The sequence below is a fragment of the Arachis ipaensis genome, chromosome B06 (assembly GCF_000816755.2).
Source record: "Arachis ipaensis cultivar K30076 chromosome B06, Araip1.1, whole genome shotgun sequence".
Classification (NCBI taxonomy): domain Eukaryota; kingdom Viridiplantae; phylum Streptophyta; class Magnoliopsida; order Fabales; family Fabaceae; genus Arachis; species Arachis ipaensis.
In genome coordinates, this window is record NC_029790.2 from 118,198,144 (window position 1) to 118,222,023 (window position 23,880).

Sequence of the window (23,880 nt, forward strand, 5' to 3'; positions counted from 1 at the left end):
CCAAAACGTTTGCACGAAGGGATTTTTGTTGGTTTAGAGACTATATCTACAACGCGACTATTTTTTTATGAACTTCTTTACTGGCAAAAATCCCTAACGTCAAAGGACAATCTCCTTTTTCCAAGTTGTTTGCAAAGCAGTTTGACTACACCAGCCTCAAAGTTTTTGGCTGTCTGTGTTTTCCACATTTGCGATCTTACAATAGGCACAAGTTGGAGTTCAGATCAGCACCTTGTGTTTTCCTGGGATATAGCACACTACATAAAGGCTTCAAATGTCTTACTAAACAAGGCAAAGTGGTGATCTCAAGCAATGTGGTATTTGACGAGCACCAGTTTCCCTTCAAAGATGGCAAGTTTAGGCTCCCACAACCACAAAAAGAAAACTCCCTAACCCAACCTCAACCAGCACCAACTATTCCACTATTAAGAATCCCTGCAGCCCCAACAGCACCCTCAAGCAGCAATTTCCCAATACCAATTCCTAGCCCCTTAATTGCTCAAAGCACACAGCCACACAAGCGTACCTCCCCCTTCCCTGTGCCATCAGCACCATCAGCTACATCAATCCCAATTCCCATATCAGATTTTGAAATTGTCCTTCCCTTATCAGATGCACCTCTACCTGCCTCTTTGAACGTTCATCCCATGGTCACAAGAAGCAAAAATGGGGTGTTTAAGCCCAGGGTTTTCTCTGCTCATGTGGAACCAAGATCAGTTAAAGATGCACTAATCAATCCAGCTTGGAAGGCTGCCATGGATGCAGAATATAATGCTCTAATTCAAAATCATACCTGGAAGCTGGTTCACTTACCAAAAGGGAGACAAGCAATAGGTAGCAGGTGGGTGTTTCTAGTCAAGTATAACTCTGATGGTAGTCTCCAGAAGTACAAAGCCCGATTGGTGGCTCAGGGCTTCTCACAAAGGCCAGGTTTTGATTTCACAGAGACATACAGCCCTGTGGTCAAACCCACCTCAATTCGAATTGTGCTCACCTTGGAATTGTGCAAAAATTGGAAGATCAGGCAGCTTGATGTAAATAATGCGTTCTTGCACGGTGATCTGACTGAAGACGTATACATGAAGCAACCAAGAGGCTATGAATTAGGAGATGGTGATTTAGTGTACAAGCTCACGAAGGCACTCTACGGCCTGAAGCAGGCACCAAGGGCGTGGTACCACAAGCTCTCTACAACCTTGCAACACCTTGGATTCAATGCTACAAAATCTGATGTCTCTGTCTTTGTCAGGTTCAAACAAAATTCTGCATTATTTGTGCTTGTGTATGTCGATGATATAATAATCACAGGGGAATCAGAGGAAGCAATTGCCCAAGTGGTTCAGTAGCTAAATCAAAAATTTTCAGTTAAGGATTTAGGTGACTTACACTACTTCCTTGGGATTCAGGTAACTAAGATTGATGCTGGTGGTCTAGTCCTGTCTCAAGAAAAGTATGTTAAAGACCTACTCAATAAGGCAGAAATGAAAAATTGTAAACCCTGTCATACACCGCTTCCATCTTCAGTCAAAATCTCTGCCTCTGGGGGTTCAGTTTTTCACAATCCGAAGCTTTACAGGTCGGTAGTAGGGAGCCTGCAGTACCTCACAGTTACTCGCCCAGAGCTAGCATACTGCGTGAGCAAGCTGTCACAGTTTATGCACATACCACTGGATAAGCATTGGAAGCTGGTAAAGAGAGTGCTAAGATATGTCAGTGGCACAGCAAGCTTTGGATTGCATCTGCACAGGACAAGCATTCACACCATTGCAGCATATAGTGACTCGGACTGGGGAGGTGACCCGGATGACAAAAAATCAACTGGAGGATTTTGTGTGTTCCTTGGAAGAAATTTGGTGTCATGGAGCTCAAAGAAGCAAAGTGCTGTTGCAAGGTCCAGTACTGAAGCTGAATATAGAGCTATGGCAGACCTGGTTGCTGAGCTAATTTGGATTAAGAGTCTCATGGCTGAATTGAGAATTCCACTCCAAACATCTCCTTCAATACACTGTGACAATCTCAGTGCAGTTTTATTGGCCGCTAACCCAATTTTGCACTCAAATTCAAAGCATTTTGAGACTGATTTGCATTTTGTTCGAGATTATGTCACCAAGAAGATTGTTCAAGTCACTCATGTTCCTGGAACTGTGCAGTTGGCTGATGCGTTAACAAAACCACTGCCAAGTGCTGCCTTTTTGGAGTCAAGAACGAAACTGATGGTAGTAGACTTGAAGCAGCACCAACCTCCTTCTGTCATGCTTAAAGAAGAAGAGACAAAGGGAGAAGTGAACTTAGAGCAGTATGAGAAAGCAAGGAACGAAGACAGCAGCAACAGCAGTAGGAGTCATAACAGTGAATTAACCAAAGCACCAGAAGGAAAGTCAAGTAGCAGGGGTCATGACAGAGTAAGCTGAGAGAGTTAGTTAGCCAACTCAACACAGTTAGCTCAATATGGTTTAGCTAACCCAGATAGTTAGATTAATTAGAGTTCTGTTAGTGCAGTTAATTTAGCACGTGTAGGATTCACAATGTATGATGACAGCTGTGCTATAAGTGTTGTAACTGAACACAAGTGCCTCAACTTTACCTTTCTAATAATTCAGCAAATACAAAACACTCTGCTCTTTCTCTCTTCATTCAGTCTTCAATCTTCAAATTCCTTTTCTGTTCTTACTCTTCTACTCTTCTTCTTTAAGTCTGATACCTTTACAACGTACACCTAAGTACAAACAATTTTAACTTTATATATTATATTTTTTCCTCTTAAAAATACTTATTTTCTGTCTCTCTAAAATTTGTAACAAACTAACAATTTTAGCCGGCTCTATATTTTCAAAAATCAGTCAACGGAGAAATTTACAACTTTGAGGCCACATTCAAATTCTTAAGGCTGCATATAGACACGAAAGAATTAAAACAAAATATTTTCAGTCTTTTAAAATTAAACAATTATCTTAGAACTCTCTTTTTCTTTGTGAGACATTTTTCAGCCTTCATCATGAATCTTTATCTTTCTGCCATTAACTCGTGCTGTCCTTTCTAGCTAGAATTTGAAATTAAAAAATAACAATTCTCTAATTCTCTTGCTGATTTTTCAATTTATATCTCTTTTTAATTTAACCTTTATTCTTCAATCTTCATTAAATATTGAGCGACTCTTTTGTTGTGCGCGAATATTTCAGGCACTTAGGCACCGATATCAAGAGACTAAAAATAAAAGAATGAAGTGTTCCAATCCCATATGGCCAAACATTTAGTAATAATAAATATAGCTATGGGACAGTATATCTTGATGTTGAAAAAGACATGGACGTTGGGATTAATTTGAATTGGACTTTCATTCATCAACTTGTTTTAATTGGATTTTTCTTCTGCCTGTTTTTCTCAATTTACCTTTTAACTAGATAGAATTTTATATTTGGATAGCCTTTTAAAAAAAATATCATACTCTTGGATTGATTTTATTAAATAAAAATAATTTAATTTAAAAATATATTTTTTTATTAAAAAGACAATCCAAACTCACAATAATTGATATACCATTATGTTGTTTTTAGGAAAGTTTTTCATTTGAGGGAATATTTGCGAGATTATCTGGAAAACAGTAATACTCTTGTCATCAATTTTAAGTTAACAAGAATAAAATCATTGGTAAATTTTATTTTATCATTTACTTACATTCATATAAATATACCATGAACCATGGATTAAGAATTTTATTAGTCTCCGAGATATTATTAGGTAGAAAGTTATATTCATGCGAATAAAATTTTATTTAAAAGAGACGTACAGAACATGGTAGACGGTTTTATTTAATAAATAAATAAAATAAAAAGTAAATGATTGTTTTTGTCTCCAACGTTTGAGATAAGTTCTAAAGTTATTCATAACATTTCAATCGTCCTATTTAAGTCTCTAACGTTTTAAAACTGACTCAATGTTGTCCTGCGGTTAGAGATTCGCTAACAGAATTGACGGCGGGACAAAATTGAGACGATTTTGAAACGTTAGGCACTTAAATAGGACGAAAACGTTAGGGACAAAAATAATATATAGAAATAAATTTTAATTTTATCTTTTAATAATATCAATTTTTTACTATACATAGTATTCAATTATTTTTTAATCACATTAAAATTTATTTTATGTATCGTTTTTATTCTTAATGTTTTCGTCCTATTTAAGTCTCTAACGTTTTAAAATCGTCTCAATTTTGTCCCGCCGTCAATTCTGTTAACGAATCTCTTACGACAAGACAACATTGAATCAATTTTAAAATATTAGGAATTTAAATAGGACAATTGAAAGTTAAAAACAACTTTAAAATTTATCCAAGCGTTGAGAACAAAAATAATACTTTACTCAAATAAATAAAATAAAATAAGAAAGAAAGAAAAAAGAAGAACCTGTTAAAGCGTGAAAAGCTTATTTTAACTTGTTTGTCCTAGTGAGAGAAGAAGAAACGTGATATGTTTAGAATGATGCGTGTACAACTTGAATTTCTGGTCACACAAGGCTGTGTTCATAAAGAGATTAGGAGGAGTCACTTGTTGTTTCCGTGGTTTATTAAAATTAACAAATTACTTAAAGAAGTCATAGTGTTAATCATCTCCCCCTCCCCTTCCTCCACCACCCACACACAACAAAATGTTATAATATCCAAATTTTAGAGAGATTTAAATAGTTTGCATCCGTACCACATCGTTTTTTTATATTGAAATAAAAAAATTTTATTATTTACTATTCAATTATACTATATATACATAAAAAAAATTTTAAGAATCAAATTAACCACTTATATAAAATATATTCCAACCACTTATTTATAAATATTGTCCACTTTGATATTTTGAATTTCACACTTTTATTCTTTATGATAGAGATAAATGGATAATGACAAAATTCTCTATGCTTACCCATTAAAATATATCTAAAAAAAATATCGACATCCAAGAGGCTTGCTTATAGGAAGGAGATAATGCCCCTTTAACTAGATAATTTTTATAGAGAAAATTCATTATTTTACAATTTAATCTTTCTAATTTTATTTGTTTTTCTCATTTTTTGTTATACTTTTTATGTTGGCCCTTCCAATTTAAAACTTTAGCTTTGCCCCTACTACATCTTTATAAAGTATATTTTGTTTCTCTCTCCAACTTGTGACTTCACCAGCGTAGAGACGGCGATTGAATATGGTTTTTAAAAATGATTATTGAAAATTTTCGTGATATATACTATAATCGTGTCATAGTTTTACATTAGTTCGAAAATTTCTACTGTGAGTTAGAAATGTTCCTAAATTTTATAATTACTTTCATAGTTATTAAAATTGAATCAGTAATCGAATCGATTAAACTGTTCGACTACTGAGTTACTAATTCAATCACTAGATTATAGGCGGAACGGACTCACCTAACCATTAAATCTTATTCAATAAGAATATTTTTAAACAATTATATAAAGTTTTTTTATTATATTCATAATAAATATCTTTTTATTTTATTTTTATACTAAAGTAATTATTAGATGCAATGATGAGTGAGAGAGGAAGAGGGGGAAACACAGAGCGGGGTAGGGTTTGGGAACCACATCAACATTCAAAAGATCCTAGGGTTTGGAATAGAAAAAAATACTATCGTCTAGAAAATGAGTCTTTCTCCATCTTTATTGATAATTTACCGGAAGATATCTCGAAGAGGAAATTATTCCACTTTTTACCTGGACAGGAAGAATCATTGACATATATTTGTCTCATAAGCAGAAAAAAGATTTGATATATCTTTTTGCCTTTATACGGTACACGACGAAAGGGGGAGCACTGAAGGCAATAACGCACATGGACCAAATGAGGCTACGTGGGAAAACAATCTCACTAAAAGAAGCTAAGTATAGAAGGTCTATGAAGGAGACAGTAAGAAGAATGCATGTCGAGGGTAGAGAACGTACTGTTGATGGGAATAGGCAGACTCAACGTGGTGAAAAGCTGAATATGCTTACAGGTGAGGGAGGGACGATGAAGACTACATCGGAGAAGGACCCAAACGACAATGAATGGACGAAGAAGGTTGAAGTAACAGTTGCAGAAGAGAATATGGGTTGGCTAGCAAGGAGTTTAGTCGGGGGACGACCAAGGCCATAGATTTCAATGCTATGAAGAATGCAATTAGGAAGAATCTGCCTCAGGTTATTCAAGTCCGTGAATTAGGAGCTTATAAGGCACTTTTAACTTTCGACACTGTGAAGCATGCGGAGGAATCTTACACGTTTAAAATGAACAGTCTCCTGTAATTTTTTCATAGTCTTTGGAGATGGGAAGAATCAAAACGAAGTGAGACTAAAAGTGTATGGCTAGAATGTTTTGGGGTGCCATTGCATGCGTGGTCTACAGAAACATTCAAAAGAATAGGTGGACAATGGGGGAAGTAGTACATTGTGACGAAGTGATGAAATCAAAATTATCATTTAGCTCCAAAAAAGTCCTAATCGATACTTGTATGTTTGATGTTATTAGTAAATGTATCCACATAACGGTCGGTATTAGTGGATTTGATGTCCTTGTGAAGGAGGTGGGACGTGAGATATATGGAGCAGAGAGCATGACGGCAGGTGAAAATCAACGAATGGTGAAGGCCAAATATGATGTAAGTGATAGAGAAAGAAAGGTGTCGGCACCGATGCTTGATCCGGTGGCTGAATTGGTGGAGGCAGGGCTGAGGAATCACGATGAAGATAAGGGTAGAACAGTAATTCATGACTTAATTTTGAATGACTGGAATCAGGAGCATTTACTATCGTACAAGGAAAAAAGGGAAATGGACTTAAATGCATTAAAAGGAATGATAAAGGCAAAAATCAAGGAGATCTTGAATTTAATATAGAAGGGGACTCCGAAAGGATTGTGTCACAAAGAAAATTTATTTCAAGTGGAGGGTTACATGCAAATTTTATAAGGGCTGAAATGAGGAATATGGTGGGCCATTACTTTCGTAAGGAACGTGAAAACAAAAGAGAAAGGAGTGGCATAGGCAAGTTGAGCCTTCATGGAACTGGGCTGCCGAATGATGATACCCAATATAGAATTGTTGAAGGCGAAATGGGTCCTTGTGGGTGGGCTCATGATGAAGCGGATCAGGAATATTCTCCATGGGTTGAAGTGCATGTTGCTAATGAAGGAAGGAGCGGTGACAGGCTCTCTTCGAGGAGCAGCTTCTACGCGCCGCTGGAACTGGTGCAGTCGACGTTGAAACATACACGGGCGGCAACGGGTGAAGACACGCATCAGAACAGCATCGCGCAGGGGAAAAGGAACGCGAGTCAGACGGTGATGGTGACAAGTGTGGTGAAACATGCCCGGCCGAAGATGGTGGCTCCATGAGTAGTGCCTGTATGCGGGATGCGGGATAGCGGCGGTGATGGTAAACAAGGAACGGGTCTGATTGACGTGGGGGAGACAGTGTGGTAGAAATGTTAAGTGATGAAGAGTACCATGGCGAAACCAATGAGCAAGGTAATCGGAGCAACAACAGGAACTGCAATCTAGCAGAGGAAGAAGGCAAAGAAGGTGAGATTATTCCAGAGACAGTGACAGCTTGCAAGGAACATTGTGCGAATGGTAAAGAATGTAACCATGAGGAAGGTGGCTCCGAAACAAACCAAGGGAATCAGAACGTGGTGTTTGATGAAAGGCTGGAGTGGGAGGAACAAATGAAGGAAAATAGAAAAACTTGAAAATTAGCGGTGGAATCAGGTGTAGTTTTACATAAAGAAGAAGAGGATATCATGGCAATACTTCAAGCACAGAATGAAGAAATTGCAAATAGAAGGAGGCTAGCGAAACAAAAAAAGAAAGCGAGAAGAAGCAGACCTAAGAACTGCAACAAGGTGTGTAAAAATATTTTTAAATGATTTACAGTTGTTGAAATATTAGGGGGTTAGGAGGTGATGGAAAGCTGAGAATGATAAAAGAATTGAAAAAGAGTTGTAGATTAAACATGTTAGGATTGATTGAAACTAAGCGTCAAGTATTGACTAAATTTGATGTTATACGTATTTGGGGAAATGACATGATGGGGTGGGAATATGTGGAATCCGTAGGTACTTCTGGAGGTTTACTGTTAATGTGGGATGATATGTCGTTTAAAATGAATAATTGCTATAAAAAGAACGGTAGCTGTGTGTGGAGGGAGTGATGACTAATAATGATCTTAGCTGTGCGTTTTGTTTGGTGTACGGAGCACATGAGAGAGCGAAAAAGCTGGTGATGTGGGAGGAGTTGAGTTATATTGTGGGGCTGTGTCAGGTGCCTTTTTGTTTTATGGGGGACTTCAATGAAATATTGCAAGTGGAGGAAAGGAAAGGAGTGAGTAGGCTGCCAGTGTCTGCGAAAGAGTTTAAGTTTTGGGTACAGGATATGCAGTTGTTGGATCTTCCTCTAAATGACCGTAAATTCACATGGTTCAGGGGCCGATAATGTAGCCGCATTGATAGGGTTTTAGTCAGTGTAGATTGGATTGAAGCGCTTCCGGATACTCGTTTAAAAGGTGGACCTCGAGTGCTATCAGATCATTGTCCGCTGATTGTGGAAGATACAAGGGTGAAGGGAGGCTCAAGACCATTTAGAAGTTTAGATGCGTGGTTCACACATGAGAATTTTCTGAGAATGGTGAAAGAGGAATGGAGAAACTTAGGGGATGTTCAATTCACTAGCAAGCTGAAGGCACTGACGTCTCCTCTGAGAAGATAGCATAGAGACAACTTTGGTGATATGGATAGTAGGATAAAGAGATTCGAGGATGAGATAAAAAAAGATTGATGATATGGTAAGTGATGGCGCATATGACGATACAATGGAGGCTAGGCGCAAAGCTTTGGTGAGATGTTGCGAGAAATGGTATATTCGGAAGCAAATTCACTGGAAGCAGATGTCTCGGTCTCGACATGCAAGGGACATGGATAAGAGTACCAGATACTTCCATCAAGTACCCTTGGCTAGAAGGAGGAACAACAGAATTGATGCGCTCTTACTGCATGGGAGATTGGTACGGAATCAATCCAAAATAAAAGTTGCGATCAGAGGGTTTTATAAAGATTTGTATCGGCAATAATATGTTCCATTGATTGGGTTTCGGGAAGGATTAGTGATGAAGATAGAGGGAGATGAGGCTACAGCATTAGAAGTAATGCCTTCCACTGAGGAAATTAGAGAGGCTGTTTGGGATTGTGAGTCGATGAAAGCCCCAGGTAATGACGGGTATAACATGAACTTCATTAAGAAGTGTTGGGATGAGATTGGTCATGAATTCACTGCATTTGTATTAGCTTTCTTCCATAGCGCCAAATTACCGACGGACGCGAATGTAACTTGGGTGGCGCTAGCTCCAAAGTTTGTGGGTGCCAAGGAGATCAAGGACCTTAGGCCTATTAGCATGGTTGGGTGTGTGTACAAAGTGATATCGAATGTTTTTGTAAGAATGATGAGTTCAGTGATGCCAAGAATAGTGGGAGAGACACAGAGTGCTTTCGTCAAGGGTCGGAAATACATGACGGTGCTCTCATTGCATGTGAAACAGTTCAGTGGCTTAGGACCAGTAAGAAGAAGGCGGCGGTTATAAAGCTAGATTTTCAAAAGGCATATGACAGAGTCATCTGGAGCTTTGTTGATATTGTGTTAGAAAAGATGGATTTTGGACATAGATAGAGAGCATGGGTAAAGGAATGTGTAAGTACAGCCTCTATGTCGGTTCTGATTAATGGAGCACTGTCCAAGCCGTTCAAGATGGAGAGAGGCCTAAGACAAGGGGATCCTCTATCTCCGTTCCTGATTATTCTTGTGGTTGACGTATTACATAGGATGGTGGGAGAAGCTGTCAGGAATGGACGTATATCTCCTCTGCTGGTTGGGAGGGATAAAATAGAACTGTCACACTTACAGTTTGCAGACGACACTATTTTGTTCTGTCCACCAGAGATTGAGACAATCTTGAATTATAAGAGGCTCCTGCGATGCTTTGAACTCATGTCTGGAGTAAGTATCAACTTTGACAAATTGAATTTGATTTTCGTTAATTGTGAATCGGAGTGGGTAACAAATATGTGCGGGCTACTAGGATGTACTGAAGCGGTCCTACCTGTAAGATACTTGGGAATACCCTTAGGAGCAAATCCTCGACTGGTGAAGACATGGAAATCGATTATAGACAAGGTAGAAGAGAAGCTCGGTCTGTGGAAAGCAAATGTACTTAACAAAGCTGAAAATTTAGTTCTTATCAAGTCTGTGCTTAATAGCTTGCCAGTCTACTATCTTAGCTTATATAAGATGCCAAAAGGGGTAGCAGAGAAGTTGATTGCGTTGCAAAGGAATTTCTTATGGAGAAAAGAGGATGGTAATAATGGTATGCCTGTGGTAAAATGGGAATTGGTGCAGGCTCTGAAAAAGCTAGAGGCTTGGGAGTGGGGGATGCTGTAATTAGGAATACAGCACTTCTGTTTTAAGTGGTGGTGGCGGTTTTCAAAGGAGGATTGTCCGTTGTGGAACAAGATTGTATGTTCGTGTAATGGCTTAAATCCAAATATAATGCTAGCAAATCAAATACTACCCACAAGAGGAGGTTCGTGGAAAGATATTTGTCAATTGAAGATAAAGGAGCAACATGTGAAAGACAAAATTCTTAGCGGGCTATCTATGGAAATAGGGGATGGGAGGAGAACTCGTTTTTGGGAGGATAATTGGTTACAAGGTGGACCCTTGAAAGAGAGCTTTTCGAGACTTTTCTCTATTTCAAACCAGTAAGGATCTGTTAAAGGGGATTGTGGGTTTTGGGATGGGTTAGAATGGATATGGAATTTTCTTTGAAGGAGAGAATTGTTTCAATGGGAGTTGGCACTCGTCAACCAACTCCATGAAAGGCTAGGACCAGTTAAATTATCACATGGTAGAGAGGACAACGTGGTGTGGAAATTTGATACAAAAAGGTATTTTTTCTACTAACTCTTTTGTGCAGGTGTTGCAGACAGAAACTGTATCGGAGGAAGTCACAAGCTACAGCTTTACTAGCTCAATTTAGAGAGGCTTGGTTCCGCCAAAAATTGAGCTCTTCGCATGGTTTGTCTTAGTGGGAAGAGTAAATACCAAAGAAAGACTGTGTAGACTAGGTGTCAGTCATCTAGGTGATAATATTTGTGTTTTGTGTAAAAAAGATGTAGAATTTGTTCATCATTTATTTCTCTGCTGTGAGTTTACTTGGCAGGTGTGGTGTGCTTGGTTGACATACTTTGACACAGTTTGGGTTGTTCCGGGCTCGATCAAGGACTTGTTTGAGAGTTGGACAGGAGAGCCTGGTTGAAAAGTTGAGCAAAATAAGCGGTTAGTTGGTTTCTGTGCAATAATTTGGAATATTTGGATAGAAAAAAATGCGAGAATATTTAAGAATGAAGAAAGTAGCATTGAGGACATCAAATTCAGGTCGGTGGTGAGCTTCAAAGAGTGGTCTGGTGCTGATCCATAAGGTTGTTGATGGCAATGCCGGAGATGACAATGGATTAGTCGCTGTGGGTTATCTTTTGTTTTTACCTTTTTCTTGTAACTTGGTTCTTTGTGTCACTCCACTTTAGTGTGTTGAGCTTTTCTTTGTTCCAAAAAAAAAAAAACTAAAGTAATTTTTATTTGGGTAAAGTATACTTTTTGTCCTTAATGTTTGCTAAAAGTTTCAAAAATATCCCTAAGTTTTAATTTGTTTCAATTTTGTCCATCAAGTTTTTGATTTGCATCAATTTTATCCTTGTTGCTAATTTTTTAATAATTAATATTTTTCTTTTCAATGATACCCCTCATATCCCATCATCATCATCTCTCTCTCACACTCTCTCTCCATCGTCACCATCATCTCCACCAGCATCATCATTGAGCAACCACTATCAACCTCCTTTTTTATGATCGCTGGCCATACCCCCTTTTTCTCCTTCTTTTTCCTTTCTCCTCCGACTCTCTATCACCACCATCTCCATCGAGCTCCATTCTCGATGATGACCAACCTTTTTCTTCTTCTTTGCACAATCCCAGCACCACCAAAGTCATCTCTCTCCTCCTTTGAAGCACTACCAAATATTCACACCCAAGAACAAGATTTATATCACAATCAACTCCAAAATTTTTAAGATAATCCAAAGACCTAGCCAATAAACACAAAAACACATCTCAAACTACATCAAAATCAACCCAAGATTTCATCCACTCTAATTTCGAAACTTTGAACTATCTCCTCACAAACAAAACATAATAGTAACAATAACAACAACAATAACAATTACCTATATTTGTAATAGACAGATTTCAGATTCAAATCTTACATTGATTTTTCAGAAAACTAAAAAATAAAAAAATTGCATACCCCTGACTCCTGAGAAGCCTCCGTTGCTGCGTGGCGCCACAAATACCTAATAGTGACACCAAGCTCGCTCTCCTGAACCACAAAGGCTGCCCCTTTCTTGTTAGCTGCCGCCGCCTTCTTCTCCCCCTTTCTCGCCCTCTTCGGCTCCCTACAGTTGCCGCCGCCTCCGCCAATAGTGGTTGCTCGATTATGACGGTGGTGGAGATGATGGTGAGAACGGAGAGAGAGAAAGAGTGGGAGAGAGAGATGATGATGATGGTGGTGGAGATGATGGTGTGGACGGAAATGAAGATGGTGGTGGAGAGAGAGTGGTACCACAAATACCCAACTCCCGTTAGCTGTCGCCGCCTTCTTCTCGCCCTCTTCGGCTCCCTGCAATTGCCGCCACCGCTGCCGATAGTGTTGCTCGATGATGATGGCGAGGATGGAAAGAGAGAGAGAGTGTGTGTGTGTGTAGGAAAGAGAGCTGATAATGATGATGGATTGACGGGGATATGAGGGGTATAACCGGAAAGAAAATATTAATTATAAAAAAATTAACAATAAGGATAAAATTGATGTAAATCGAAAACTTGATGGACAAAATTGAAACAAATCAAAATTTAGGGATATTTTTGAAATTTTTAACAAACATTAAGGACAAAAAATATACTTTATCCTTATTATTTTTATATTTTAAAAATTTATTAATTAATTTATATTTATTATATTATTGTATACTNNNGTTTAGTGACAAAAATAACTATACGTATAAAATAAATTTTGTCTTTAAAATTTATTAATTTTTTAAAAATTATTTTTAATATTTAATTTAATTTTGTTTTATTGTTAATATTTAGAATAGTTTCAATTTTATTCCTATTATCAAATTTTTACCAATCAACCGTTAGTTAATATTTTTTTGAGTAAACTACCATTTCTACCCACAAAAGTTAAAAATGTTGATATATCTACCCATAGAAAAAGAAAATTACCATTTGTATCCATGAAACATGGATTTCATACAATAAAATTATCCAAACATTAAAAAATTACATAAAAATTCTAAATTACGCATCATCATCGTTTTCAACTTTTCATTGAACTTAGAACAGAGTGCTACCACCTAGTGCCCTGCAACAAATCAATTGCCAAACTCAAACAGGCCACGTGGGGAATTGAACGAATTGAACAATCCTCACCTGACCAAACTCTTTCAGCTTTGTTTCGACGAAAGAGACGTTAGCTACGGTAGTTGCTCTGAAGGTTCGACGACTGAGAAGCTGATGATGATGGTGACATTGTCGACAGCTTGTTGGGGTAGAAGAGAGAGTGAGAACAGGGGCTGAGTTAGGGTTCGGTGGAGGAGGTGCGAGACTGGTGAGTGGCTCGCTGGCAGTGGTCTGGACCGAAAGAAAGAACGACTGGGATGGTGAGGGTGGCTCGGGTTTGTTGCAGATGGTGGAGACGACGGTGGTTCGCGGCAGTTTTGGCGGCTGGAAGTGCGGACGGCGATGATGGCAAGGCTGTGATGGTGGTTCGGAGGTCTCTGGTTCTTGAAGAGAAAAGAAGAAAGGGAAGAAGAGGAGAAGGAGAAGTGAGTTAGAGTTCGGTGGTTTAAAACAGATGGCGAAAGAGAGAGAGAGCTCGCCGCGATTTTGGTTCTCAAAGGGGACTGCGGTGGTAGCGGCTGGTGCGGTGGCCCGTTGGCGGCATTGATTCAGTAATGAGGAGAATGTAGCCACATTAGACGAAGAGAGGAGAGGGAGGGCACTGCGGCTCTAGGGTTGCTAGCGGCGGCGAAGCAAGAGCCAGTGCGAAGATCCCCTTGTCAGCGAGGGTGAGCCAGAGAAGGAGAGAAGGAGGGGTGGCCACGGCGGAAGGAGGACATCAGCGGATGGGGTTAGTGGTGGTGGTGGTGGTAAGGTGATGAGCAGATGAGGATGATGGAGTAGTTAGTGGGGATGAGAAAGATGATGCGGATACTGATAAGGTTAATTTGGGTTTTTATGTGATTTTTTAGTGTTAGGATAATTTTGTTGTATAGAACCCATGTTTTATGGGTACAAATGGTAATTTTCTTTTTCTATAAGTAGATATGTTAGCGTTTTTAATTTTCGTTGGTAAAAATGGTAGTGTACTCTATTTCTTTTTCTCCAATTTTAATGTTCTCTCCTCTAACCCTAACCAATTTTAACCCCTCCAATTCTTCACCTCACCACTACCACTACCACTACCACCACCATCATCCCACCCACCATTACCACACGCACTCTCCTTTATCCCCTCATCTCATCATTTTCACTGCAGCCTCCTTCAACTCACCACTTTAATCACGACACCATTTTCCACTCACTACCAAACTCAACTTCATCACAACAGCAACTATCAAGTCTCCATTGGACTCATCCCATCACACCCCACCCAAATCTCCACTTTTCCACACAAGAACAACTATTTTTTATTTTCAAAAAATAAACTAGCCTGACAAGAGAAATAGCGAGCAGAAGAGAGAGATGAGGCACAACCAAAAGCGGAATGGGAAGGGTCGATGAGGGCGAACTTGAGGAGGAGGGGAGCGCCAACCAAAGGCATAGGCGGAGGGGAAGGCGAACGCCAGGCGGAGGTGGAAGGTGACTAGAGGCGGAGGCAAACCAAAGAACAAAAGGAGTTAGGTGGGGTGGAATCTGCAGGAGGGGAGTATCATTAAAATTTAATATTTTTTATATTAAGTAAATTTTTAAAAGTATTTTTTTATTATGAATGACTAAGTTCTTTTAAAAAATAAAAACTTTTTAGATGTTAACATTTTCTCTATTTTAATTTTTATGTACACTTTTTAAAGAGTTAGTCAAATTTCTTCACATAAAAATTAGATCAAATAGAGGCGAAAGCTAGTGCACTCTGGGCAAAGTAGGGAGTGCAGCACTCTTTAAAAGTTAACCTGCTATCAAAAGTAATTAGGTAAATTAAATTTATTTATTATTTTTTTTTTGTCATGGACTGAACAAACAAACCGGCACTAACAAAAAAAACTAATTCGCTCGTTTAACACAGGACTATCTTTACACCAGAAGAGTACTCAGAAAAATTTGATCGATTTCCTCCGTTATTCTATTATTGTTGATGTGATGTCTTCAAGCATTTTCACGGTTTTGTTTGCTAGCAGGTGCTTCCACTATTGTTCTGTCTAGCCACATATTTTGACGCTCTTGAATCCACCCCATTCCACATCTACCATAAATGGACCTTCAAAACCCAAAAAATTGCTGCCATAGAAAAGGAAGACGCTGTCTGTCGCCGCTGTTGGTTGGCTAACTCCAAACGTAAAACTGATTCTGTAGAAGAACCGGTCTCCATGAAGGCACCATAATTCTCAGATGACAACGCAATCAAAGCACAAAATACATGACAGTTACAACAAGTCCATTATCTTTTATTTCAAATTATCCTCAACGTGTACGTAATAAAATGAAAAATTAAAATACAATTATATTTAAACAATTATTTGTATTATTTTTATTAATTTATTCAAAAAATAATTAAATTTTGAAGCTAATTGGTATAAAATATTACATATATAAAACTAAGAAAAATTTTTATTTGTATAAGAATGAGCCTAATAAATAATTATTTGATTAACCTGATTAACAGGTTACCTTTTTAAATCCAGACCATTCAAATAAAATATAATAAATGAAGAGTTCAGATTTACGAATTCATAAGATGTGCAGTACTCCATAGTTAGCAAGGAGCGTTTAAGGATGAGCCGTGGCTACTGGCTAGAGTCCGTAGACTATTACTTGTATGTGCCTCCAAAGACAATCAATTTGAGAAAAACGGTCACTTTATCTCGGTATATTTTTCTTATAAGCAATGATACTCTTATTGAGGCGTTTACTTTATTGATAAACAATGATTGTAATAATTTTTTAGATTTCTTGTTTTCATTTTCTACTAATATAGGCAGATTAGTTGGGTTAAAAAATAAGGTAAAGTGCCATATTCCACCGATTAAAAAATTATTCGTAAATTTAACAGCTAGGAAACCAAAACTGAAGATGAGTTTGGATATTTTGAAATGAAAGAACCCTGATAAAATAAGGCGAGTAATCACCTTTGAATAATTTTGTGAAAGCAAACTTATAGTGGAAGTTATTGGCCAAATGATATCTAGTCCTACAATTCATCACTTTACAAATTTTTCCAGTTTACAAATTTTTCCACTTTAAGATATCTAAATTCATATATGGGGGTGAGCATCTGAATCTGTTTCTAGACAACTTTAATCGTCCACAAGTTGAAGAGGTCCAAGTTGAATTTTACTCCGAGAAGTGAACAAAATTTTTCGTCTGAATCTATACACGACATAATGTGACACAATGATGTAGAGTTTAGTTCCCATCATCGTTGGTTATATAAAAATAAAAACATAGATACAAATTGAGATGAGAAGCTAAACAATACATAAAACGGCATATTTACATATTCTTGCCTGAAATTTCTGCCGGGAAAAACCCTAGAACTCTGCAATGCTAGTGATATGGATTCCACAAGCAATATAAGAATTAAAACACTTTTGTCCCTAAGAACTCGGAAAGCCCGGACGAATGTGCATTAAATTTAGCTCCCACCTGCATCAACTGAAAAAACTCGCACTCACATTCTTTCCCTCAAGAATAAGATAACAAGGCAAACTACATCAAAAGCAAGGGAAGTTGATGCAAAATGCAAATTCTGCTTGATCATCATGATTGACAACACAAACCATGCAGTTATGAAGTGAAGGAATGATGACGTAGAACATTATCTATTTGAAAAACGGGCAATGGTTACAGCTTAATTCATAAAAGTTAATAATCGGTGCTTTGAATGAGGGCACAGTCAAAGATGCATCACCGTGACAATGCAAGGGTTTGCATGGTCGATATAAGGAAGAAAAGAATAAAATAAATAAAATTAAATTAAACACGTGCATGCACACACACAATCATAAGAGGCTACACATGGATCTTTGCTCCTATGCATGATTTTTTTTATTGTTTAAAATAGAATATATTCCTGAACCTTGCCTATGCTATCCGTTTGTTAGTACAATTTTACATAGCTGACCCCATTCCTCCTTAATAAGCAACTTCCATGACATGAATAAGAGCTGGCCCAAGAATGCACATCTGGAGTATGAAGTTTGATTGCAAGAATGAATATTTGCGGGTAGCCCAACTAGATTAAATCGGATAGGCTCTAATACCATATTAAAATTGAGTAGGCCTAACTCACCTCAAAAGCTAGCTCAAGAGGTGAGAGATGTCTCATAGTTATAAACTCTTTAGAGACTTCAAGACCATATCCTAAAGAGATATGGTACTTGTAATACTAGTCAATCCAAGAGTAAGGCTTGGCTGTTACATAAAGGATTCCACTACTTCTTAGGCGCTCTATTAACAGATTCATCTAACTGCAAGTAGAGGGGTGACAGTGAAATATATTAGCCGTTAAAGACCAGTTTTTGTGCATCTCTTGGTAACAACTCTGTAAGGTTATAAGAGATATTATATTGGGTAGGTATGACACTATCGACAATCCACTTCCTAAAATGTTTACTTCATATTCAGATGAGTTAGTGATTCACAAGATTCATAAATGAGTAAGAACAAAATAATAAATGGAATATAAGATATAAAATAAAAGAAACAAAAGACATAATTGAACCCCCATTAGCATGGTGGAATCAGGATTGAATATTGATTCTTAAGCAAATGGTCATTGCAGTGAAACCTTACAGCTTGCAGATACAATTGCAACCCAAATAATGAGGTTAATCCAAATTGCTGGGCTGATTTGTTTATTAACTAGTTCTGCTAATATTTTCTCAAGTACTCATTATGGAGTACATATTAAATGGTTTAGCAATTTTCGATCAAACACATGAAAAGGAATAAATCCTGCTATAACTGGTAGTAAGAACTAAGCATGAGCTGACCACACATTCTACAATTTGCCCAACCAAAATTTTAAAAATGGAATTTATTATCACAGAAATATATTTTGAACTGTTGCCAGAAGAAGTTTCATGTTTGAGCTGCAGCAGGATATCCTATCCGTCCAAAGTTTGAGCCTAACATGTACTGACCATATTACTCATTGATGATAACAGACCATTTTAGCCCTATGAATAAAGTTATAATACTAATAACAATAAAAAGAATCTTACCTTGGATTTCACTAGAGTGAGTAGCCAGGTCAGATATTCTTGCTCTCTGGCTTGCAGGTGTTAGCGGAGATGCAGATTCTGCAGCCTGCTCTGAAACTTGGGGATTATCCAAAAACTTGCTAACATTTAATGCCATAGCCCTTTGACTACTAGAAGGTATAGAAAAGCTTCGGGAGACAATTATAGGGGGTGTTGGAAGTGGAGAAGCTGCACTTGATACAGCTGTAGGAAGTCTATTGATCACAGGATGCTCTGGATTTCTGAATACTAATGGTGCAGAGTGACCTGTTCTAGAAGATTTCACTTGCTTAGTGGATGGATTACCAGGGGGTCTAGGGAGCTCGTGAAGCTCACTTATCCTAGGGGAAGAAACAAGAGGAGGTGAAGCACTAGGAGATACTTTTGGGGAAGAAGGCTGAGGCACTGGTAAACGAGTTAAAACCACAGAAATTGGAGGTGGTTCAGTTGACCCTGTAGAAATGGCAGATAAAACAGGTTTCCCTGATGATGGTTTATTTGTCAATGGACCTGAAAACGCTAGTCTTTTGGTTTTCTTACCTGCATCAGAAGCACTGAAAATATCAACTTGTGGGGGAGATAGTCCATCTGATAAAGGGCGGGGTAATTGGGTCGATGTAGTATCACTGTTGCTTTCTTTAAGAACAGTGTGTGGTCTAGGGATAGTTGGTTCTGACAATTTGCCATCAACAAAATCTTTCTCATTTTTCTTTTCATCCAACGGGGAAGAATGCCACAAATTATGAGGAAGCCCGCTTGCACTTGGGCGAGGGACAGAGCTACCTTTTGATTCTTTAATGTTGAGAGGGGTAGGAAGTACATAAGCACTGGACTTGGTGGTAGGTGATGCTAGCATTTGTCTTACTTTTTCAGCCGGGTCAAATTTAACTTTCTTTTCTGCAAGTATTGGAGCTGAATAGCTGCTGACCCTTGGATCTCTGCCAGGGACTTTAAAGTCTCCTTGGGTCTTCTCTAAACATATCTGAAGAAGATAAACTAATGTATTAGAGTATGACCAGGTCATATAAAAGAATCTTAGTAAACTGATGACCAACTTTATCAACAAGGCAGATAGTCATTGTTACCATGCTAGACCCTACCAATAAAGTTCAACTCAACTGATAGTTATCAGAAGATTTTTTGTTTCTCTTAAAAAACAATAATGCAATTTTAAACAGATATTTAGAAATACAAAAATACTATATGCATACTAAAAATCAGCACTAAATCAGCCACCATGTATTTGTGTATGATTGTAACTGTTGTTTAACTCATTTTCAATATGTATTCTATACGGGTGGCTGATTGGGTGGCTGACTTTTTGTGTACATATAGCATAATTGTTAGAAATATCATTAACTCTGGCGTGTTTTTCACCCATAGAAGAAATTCAGGGCTTATCAGGTTAGATTTTTCCTGTGCAACTAATATAAGACTAAATACGAGTTTCACATTACAGAAATTAAAAGGGGAAACAAATACCATCTCTGCATTTTCTGCGGTTGAACCTCGAACAAACGAGAGATCTGATTCCTCCAACTGGCAATACAAATATTATTAGTTACTATAATTGAAGAATCATGATTCATATCCTGAAAAATAATAGGGTTTCCACAGATGCAAAGTTGCAAATAAGTAGAATAACACAAAATATGAACATAACCTATAGCCATGAACACACTTCATTGCACATAAGTCTCAAACCATGTGAAGTTTCTACCTCTGAGTTTGATGTGGAATCAATATCAGGACCCTGCCTGTTTGTTCTATAGTCAAAACTTAATTCTCCTTCAATGGCTTCCTTGTATTCATCATCAGAAACACCTTCAACGACATCTTCAAGGCCACTGAATTCATAATCAATATGTTGTTGCTCAGCGATCATCCTAACCTGTGGTTCAATGTCCTCTAGAGATTTAAGTCCTCTCCGGAAGAAATTTAACTATATTGCAAAAAAGGTACATCAAGATTAGTCAGGGAAAAAATTTAATATAAAAAAAAAAGAGAAAAGAAAAGAGTGTAAAAGATTTGGATATGAAGGATACAAGTCTAATGACAACCTGGGCAGCATGGTGACGGGCTGCTTGTGTTAGCAGACTGCGTAACTGCCCTTGTTTCAAGGATTTTAACCGAAAAGCACAAAGCGTTGCTTCTTCTTCAAACTCATCATGAGCTTCTTGCAGCTGCTGTGGAGTAATACTTTCGCCTTTACTGCTTTTTGACCTTCCTTTTTCTTTCTGTTGGGTGATCATGTATTCATAAACTTCTCTGAAAAAAGAGGAAAGAGAGAAGAGAAAAGAAAAGAAATCAAAAAAAAAAAGAAAAAGAAAAAGAAATACCAGATTCAGAAAACATTACCCAATATTAAGAGAAACAGCAATAGAGAGTAAAAAGTACAAACCTTTTTTCATCACATTGTCGCTTCATGTCCTGCATCAGGAATGAAAAAACATTGAGATGGAGTGCCTAGACAATTTTAGACTAAAAATACCCAAGCAAACTAAACACATTTTGAAGGAAATAGTTTCTGCAATGTACTTCCTGATTTTCAAAGTAATAGTTACTGCAATGGAACACTGGACAATTATATACCCTTACATTGACATTTAGATGAAGTATTATCAAATTTCAGAGAATTTAGAAGGCAGCTTGATTGATGCATTTTAAACTCTTATCATTTATTAAAATGTCATGTCTGGCAAACATTTGTAATTGTGGATTAAATTGCTCATTCCAGGTGGTGTTCTCCTCGCTCCATCAACACGTATTTCCATCCAAAAGGAGAGAGAATTGGTTTCTTGCAGTAGACCGCAAGTCGTGGAGTGGATTATTTTGGATCTAGGCTCAGGCATGGTGGTGAAGGTAACAATGGTCGTGGAGGTGATAGCAATGGTGGGTGTTTTAGTGGCGGTAGAGTGGTAGGAGGAGAGGGAAAAAAGTGGTCGTGGCAACTGGCAGCAGTGTGTGGCATTGGCCGTGGTGGGGGTGGTAGTGCCGTTGTGGTGGCCGCATGGTGATGATAAGGAAGGGCTGGGGAGTGGTGGATGGGGTTGAAGAGATAAGGGTCCTATAGATTATGATGCTATTAACAATGATGATGTGGTTTAGAGTAAATTTGGAAGAAAAAAAATTGACTAATTGTTGCTAATAAAAAAATTATGGTAAAATATATCTTTTGTCCCTAATGTTTTTGAAACATTTCAAAAATATCCCTAATGTTTAATTTGTATCCATTTTACCCTTGACGTTTCCAATAAGTTTCAATTCTAATTTCTACTCTTGCCATCCAAAGATCTGTTAAAAGTCTATTTTCTTGTCAATTTTGCCCCTCCCTTCCTTCATCTTCTTCCTCTCCCACCTCCCCACCCCCCAGCCCCCAGAAATACCGAAAAACCCTTAATAAAAACATCACCAATAATAAGGCTGCCACCCCCATTACCACTACTGACACTGCCGTTGTCTTTGCCATCCTCCATAACCACCACTGCAACCATCAACATCCACTCTTTATAAATATCACCACCATCAACATAATCAACCAAAAATAAAATAAAATACCACCACTGCCATTATCTTCACACCACCACTACCATTATCACCACCTATTCTCCCTTTCTTATTGAATCTCACGAGAACTCACGACGGCAATAGCATATCAGAAGCAGATCTAAACTCGTGTCCTAAAATACTAGGGCCTAGGAGAGCAGAAAAGACGGCGAGAAAAAAGAACAAGAGGCAGACAAAAATGTCGAGGAGAATACATGTTGTGGTGGAAGCTCGCTAGCAATGACGAAGATGTCAAGGCGCAGTAGTCGGTGCAAACAAACACCCCCTGTTTCAACACTTGTAATTCGATTTGATTTTCACTCCTAAACCTAAGTTTACTGCTGCTGTGGTTGGTGTAGGTTTCATTTCAGGAGGGGGGGGATGTTGTTGTGGTTGGCAATTTTTTGGTTTCGTTTTTCCAGGAGGGGCTGCTACTGCTTCTTGTTGTGGTTGCTTTTTCCTTCTTTTTCTTTTCTTTTTTGTTCTTGGTTATGATGATTGTGTTGATACGTTGATGCTGGTGATAGTTGAAAAGGGGGGATACTGCTGGTGGCAGTAGTGATTATGAAGCTGGGAACAATGGTGCAGTGCTGGCAGAGGCACTGGTGGCTGCAGCTGTGCCGGCAGAGGCAATGGTGGTGGCAGTAACCTTATTATTGGTGGGGGTGGTGGTGTTGCTTTTACTGAGGGAGGAGTGGAAGATTAAGAGAAGGATAAATTTGGAAAAAAAATATTGATAATTGATCTATTAAATTTTTAGCGGATTTAAATGACAGGAGTAGAATTAAAACTTATTAAAAGCATTAGGGATAAAATTGGTCCAAATCAAACCGGCGTAATTTTAAAACTTTTTGAAAACATCAAGGACAAAAAGTATACTTTATTAACAATAGGGGTAGAATCGAAATTTATTTCATACATCAAGGTCAAAACTGAATAAAAAATTAAACAATAAGAATAGTTTCAAAACGAGATAATACTCAATTTGGTCCCTGAACTTGCATGCAAACCTCAATTTAGTCCCTAAAGTTTCAATTGCCTTTATTTAGTCCCCAAACTTTGTGAATATAACTCATGTTAGTCCTTGAAACAATTTTCAACGTATAAATGTTAATGGAACACTGTCGTGAACAGCCGAATGGCACACTAAACTTTGTAAAATGACGTCGTTTTAGTTTTGGCACTCAAATAACCCAAAAACAACATCGTAAAAGGTGTTTATTAAAATTTTACCTAACAAAATAAGTGATACGATAGCGTTTTTGAACTATTTAAATGCCAAAACCAAAACTGCATCATTTTACAAGTTTTAAAGTGACATCTAATAGTCTATAACAGCGCTCCATTAACGTTTTTATACTAAAAATCGTCTCAGGGACTAATATAAGGCACGTTTATAAACTTTGGGGACTAAATAGAGGCAATTAAAATCTCAGGGACTAAATTGAGACTCGCGTGTAAATTCAGGGACCAAATTGAGTATTATCTCGTTTCGAAACTTTTAACAAATGTTAGGGACAAAAAATATTTTTTATACTAAGTTTTGTTAGAATAGAAGGAAATATACCAAGAAGAGGACAATCCATGTTGCATAATAAAAGGTACAGATAGCACATTGAAAACATGCCAATACATTTGAATGCTGGGTTAAAGAAACCCCACTAAACAAACCATATACTAAGCACAAAAGGGAGGACAAAAGAAATAATCCTATCCCAAATGAAATCAATAAATAAGGAA

General features: G+C 37.8%; 2 protein-coding genes across 6 annotated transcripts in view; one reads left to right on the forward strand and one right to left on the reverse strand.

Moving 5' to 3' along the window:
• Window positions 9,731-10,462, forward strand: LOC107647266. Its single transcript, XM_016351362.1, has one exon. The coding sequence runs from the start codon at window positions 9,731-9,733 to the stop codon at window positions 10,460-10,462; it is 732 nt and encodes a 243-aa protein (XP_016206848.1).
• The window catches only part of LOC107604831 (uncharacterized protein At2g33490), an 11,480-nt gene continuing 4,253 nt past the window's right edge, over window positions 16,654-23,880 (reverse strand). For 2 of the 5 annotated variants that reach the window (XM_021104874.1, XM_016306530.2), the window contains exons 6-11: window positions 20,996-21,029; window positions 20,655-20,862; window positions 20,315-20,536; window positions 20,077-20,133; window positions 18,577-19,576; window positions 18,062-18,480 (exon numbers count right to left, since the gene is read on the reverse strand). In XM_021104874.1, the coding sequence (XP_020960533.1) occupies window positions 18,434-18,480; window positions 18,577-19,576; window positions 20,077-20,133; window positions 20,315-20,536; window positions 20,655-20,862; window positions 20,996-21,029 (1,568 nt within the window). In that variant the 3' untranslated portion in view covers window positions 18,062-18,433. The other 3 variants (XM_016306533.2, XM_016306532.2, XM_021104873.1) reach the window with 3 other exon arrangements.

What these genes read in the sequence shown, in the direction of transcription:
- LOC107647266 (XM_016351362.1), top strand. Translation starts at nt 9,731, where the DNA reads ATGTCGGTTCTGATTAATGGAGCACTGTCCAAGCCGTTCAAGATGGAG.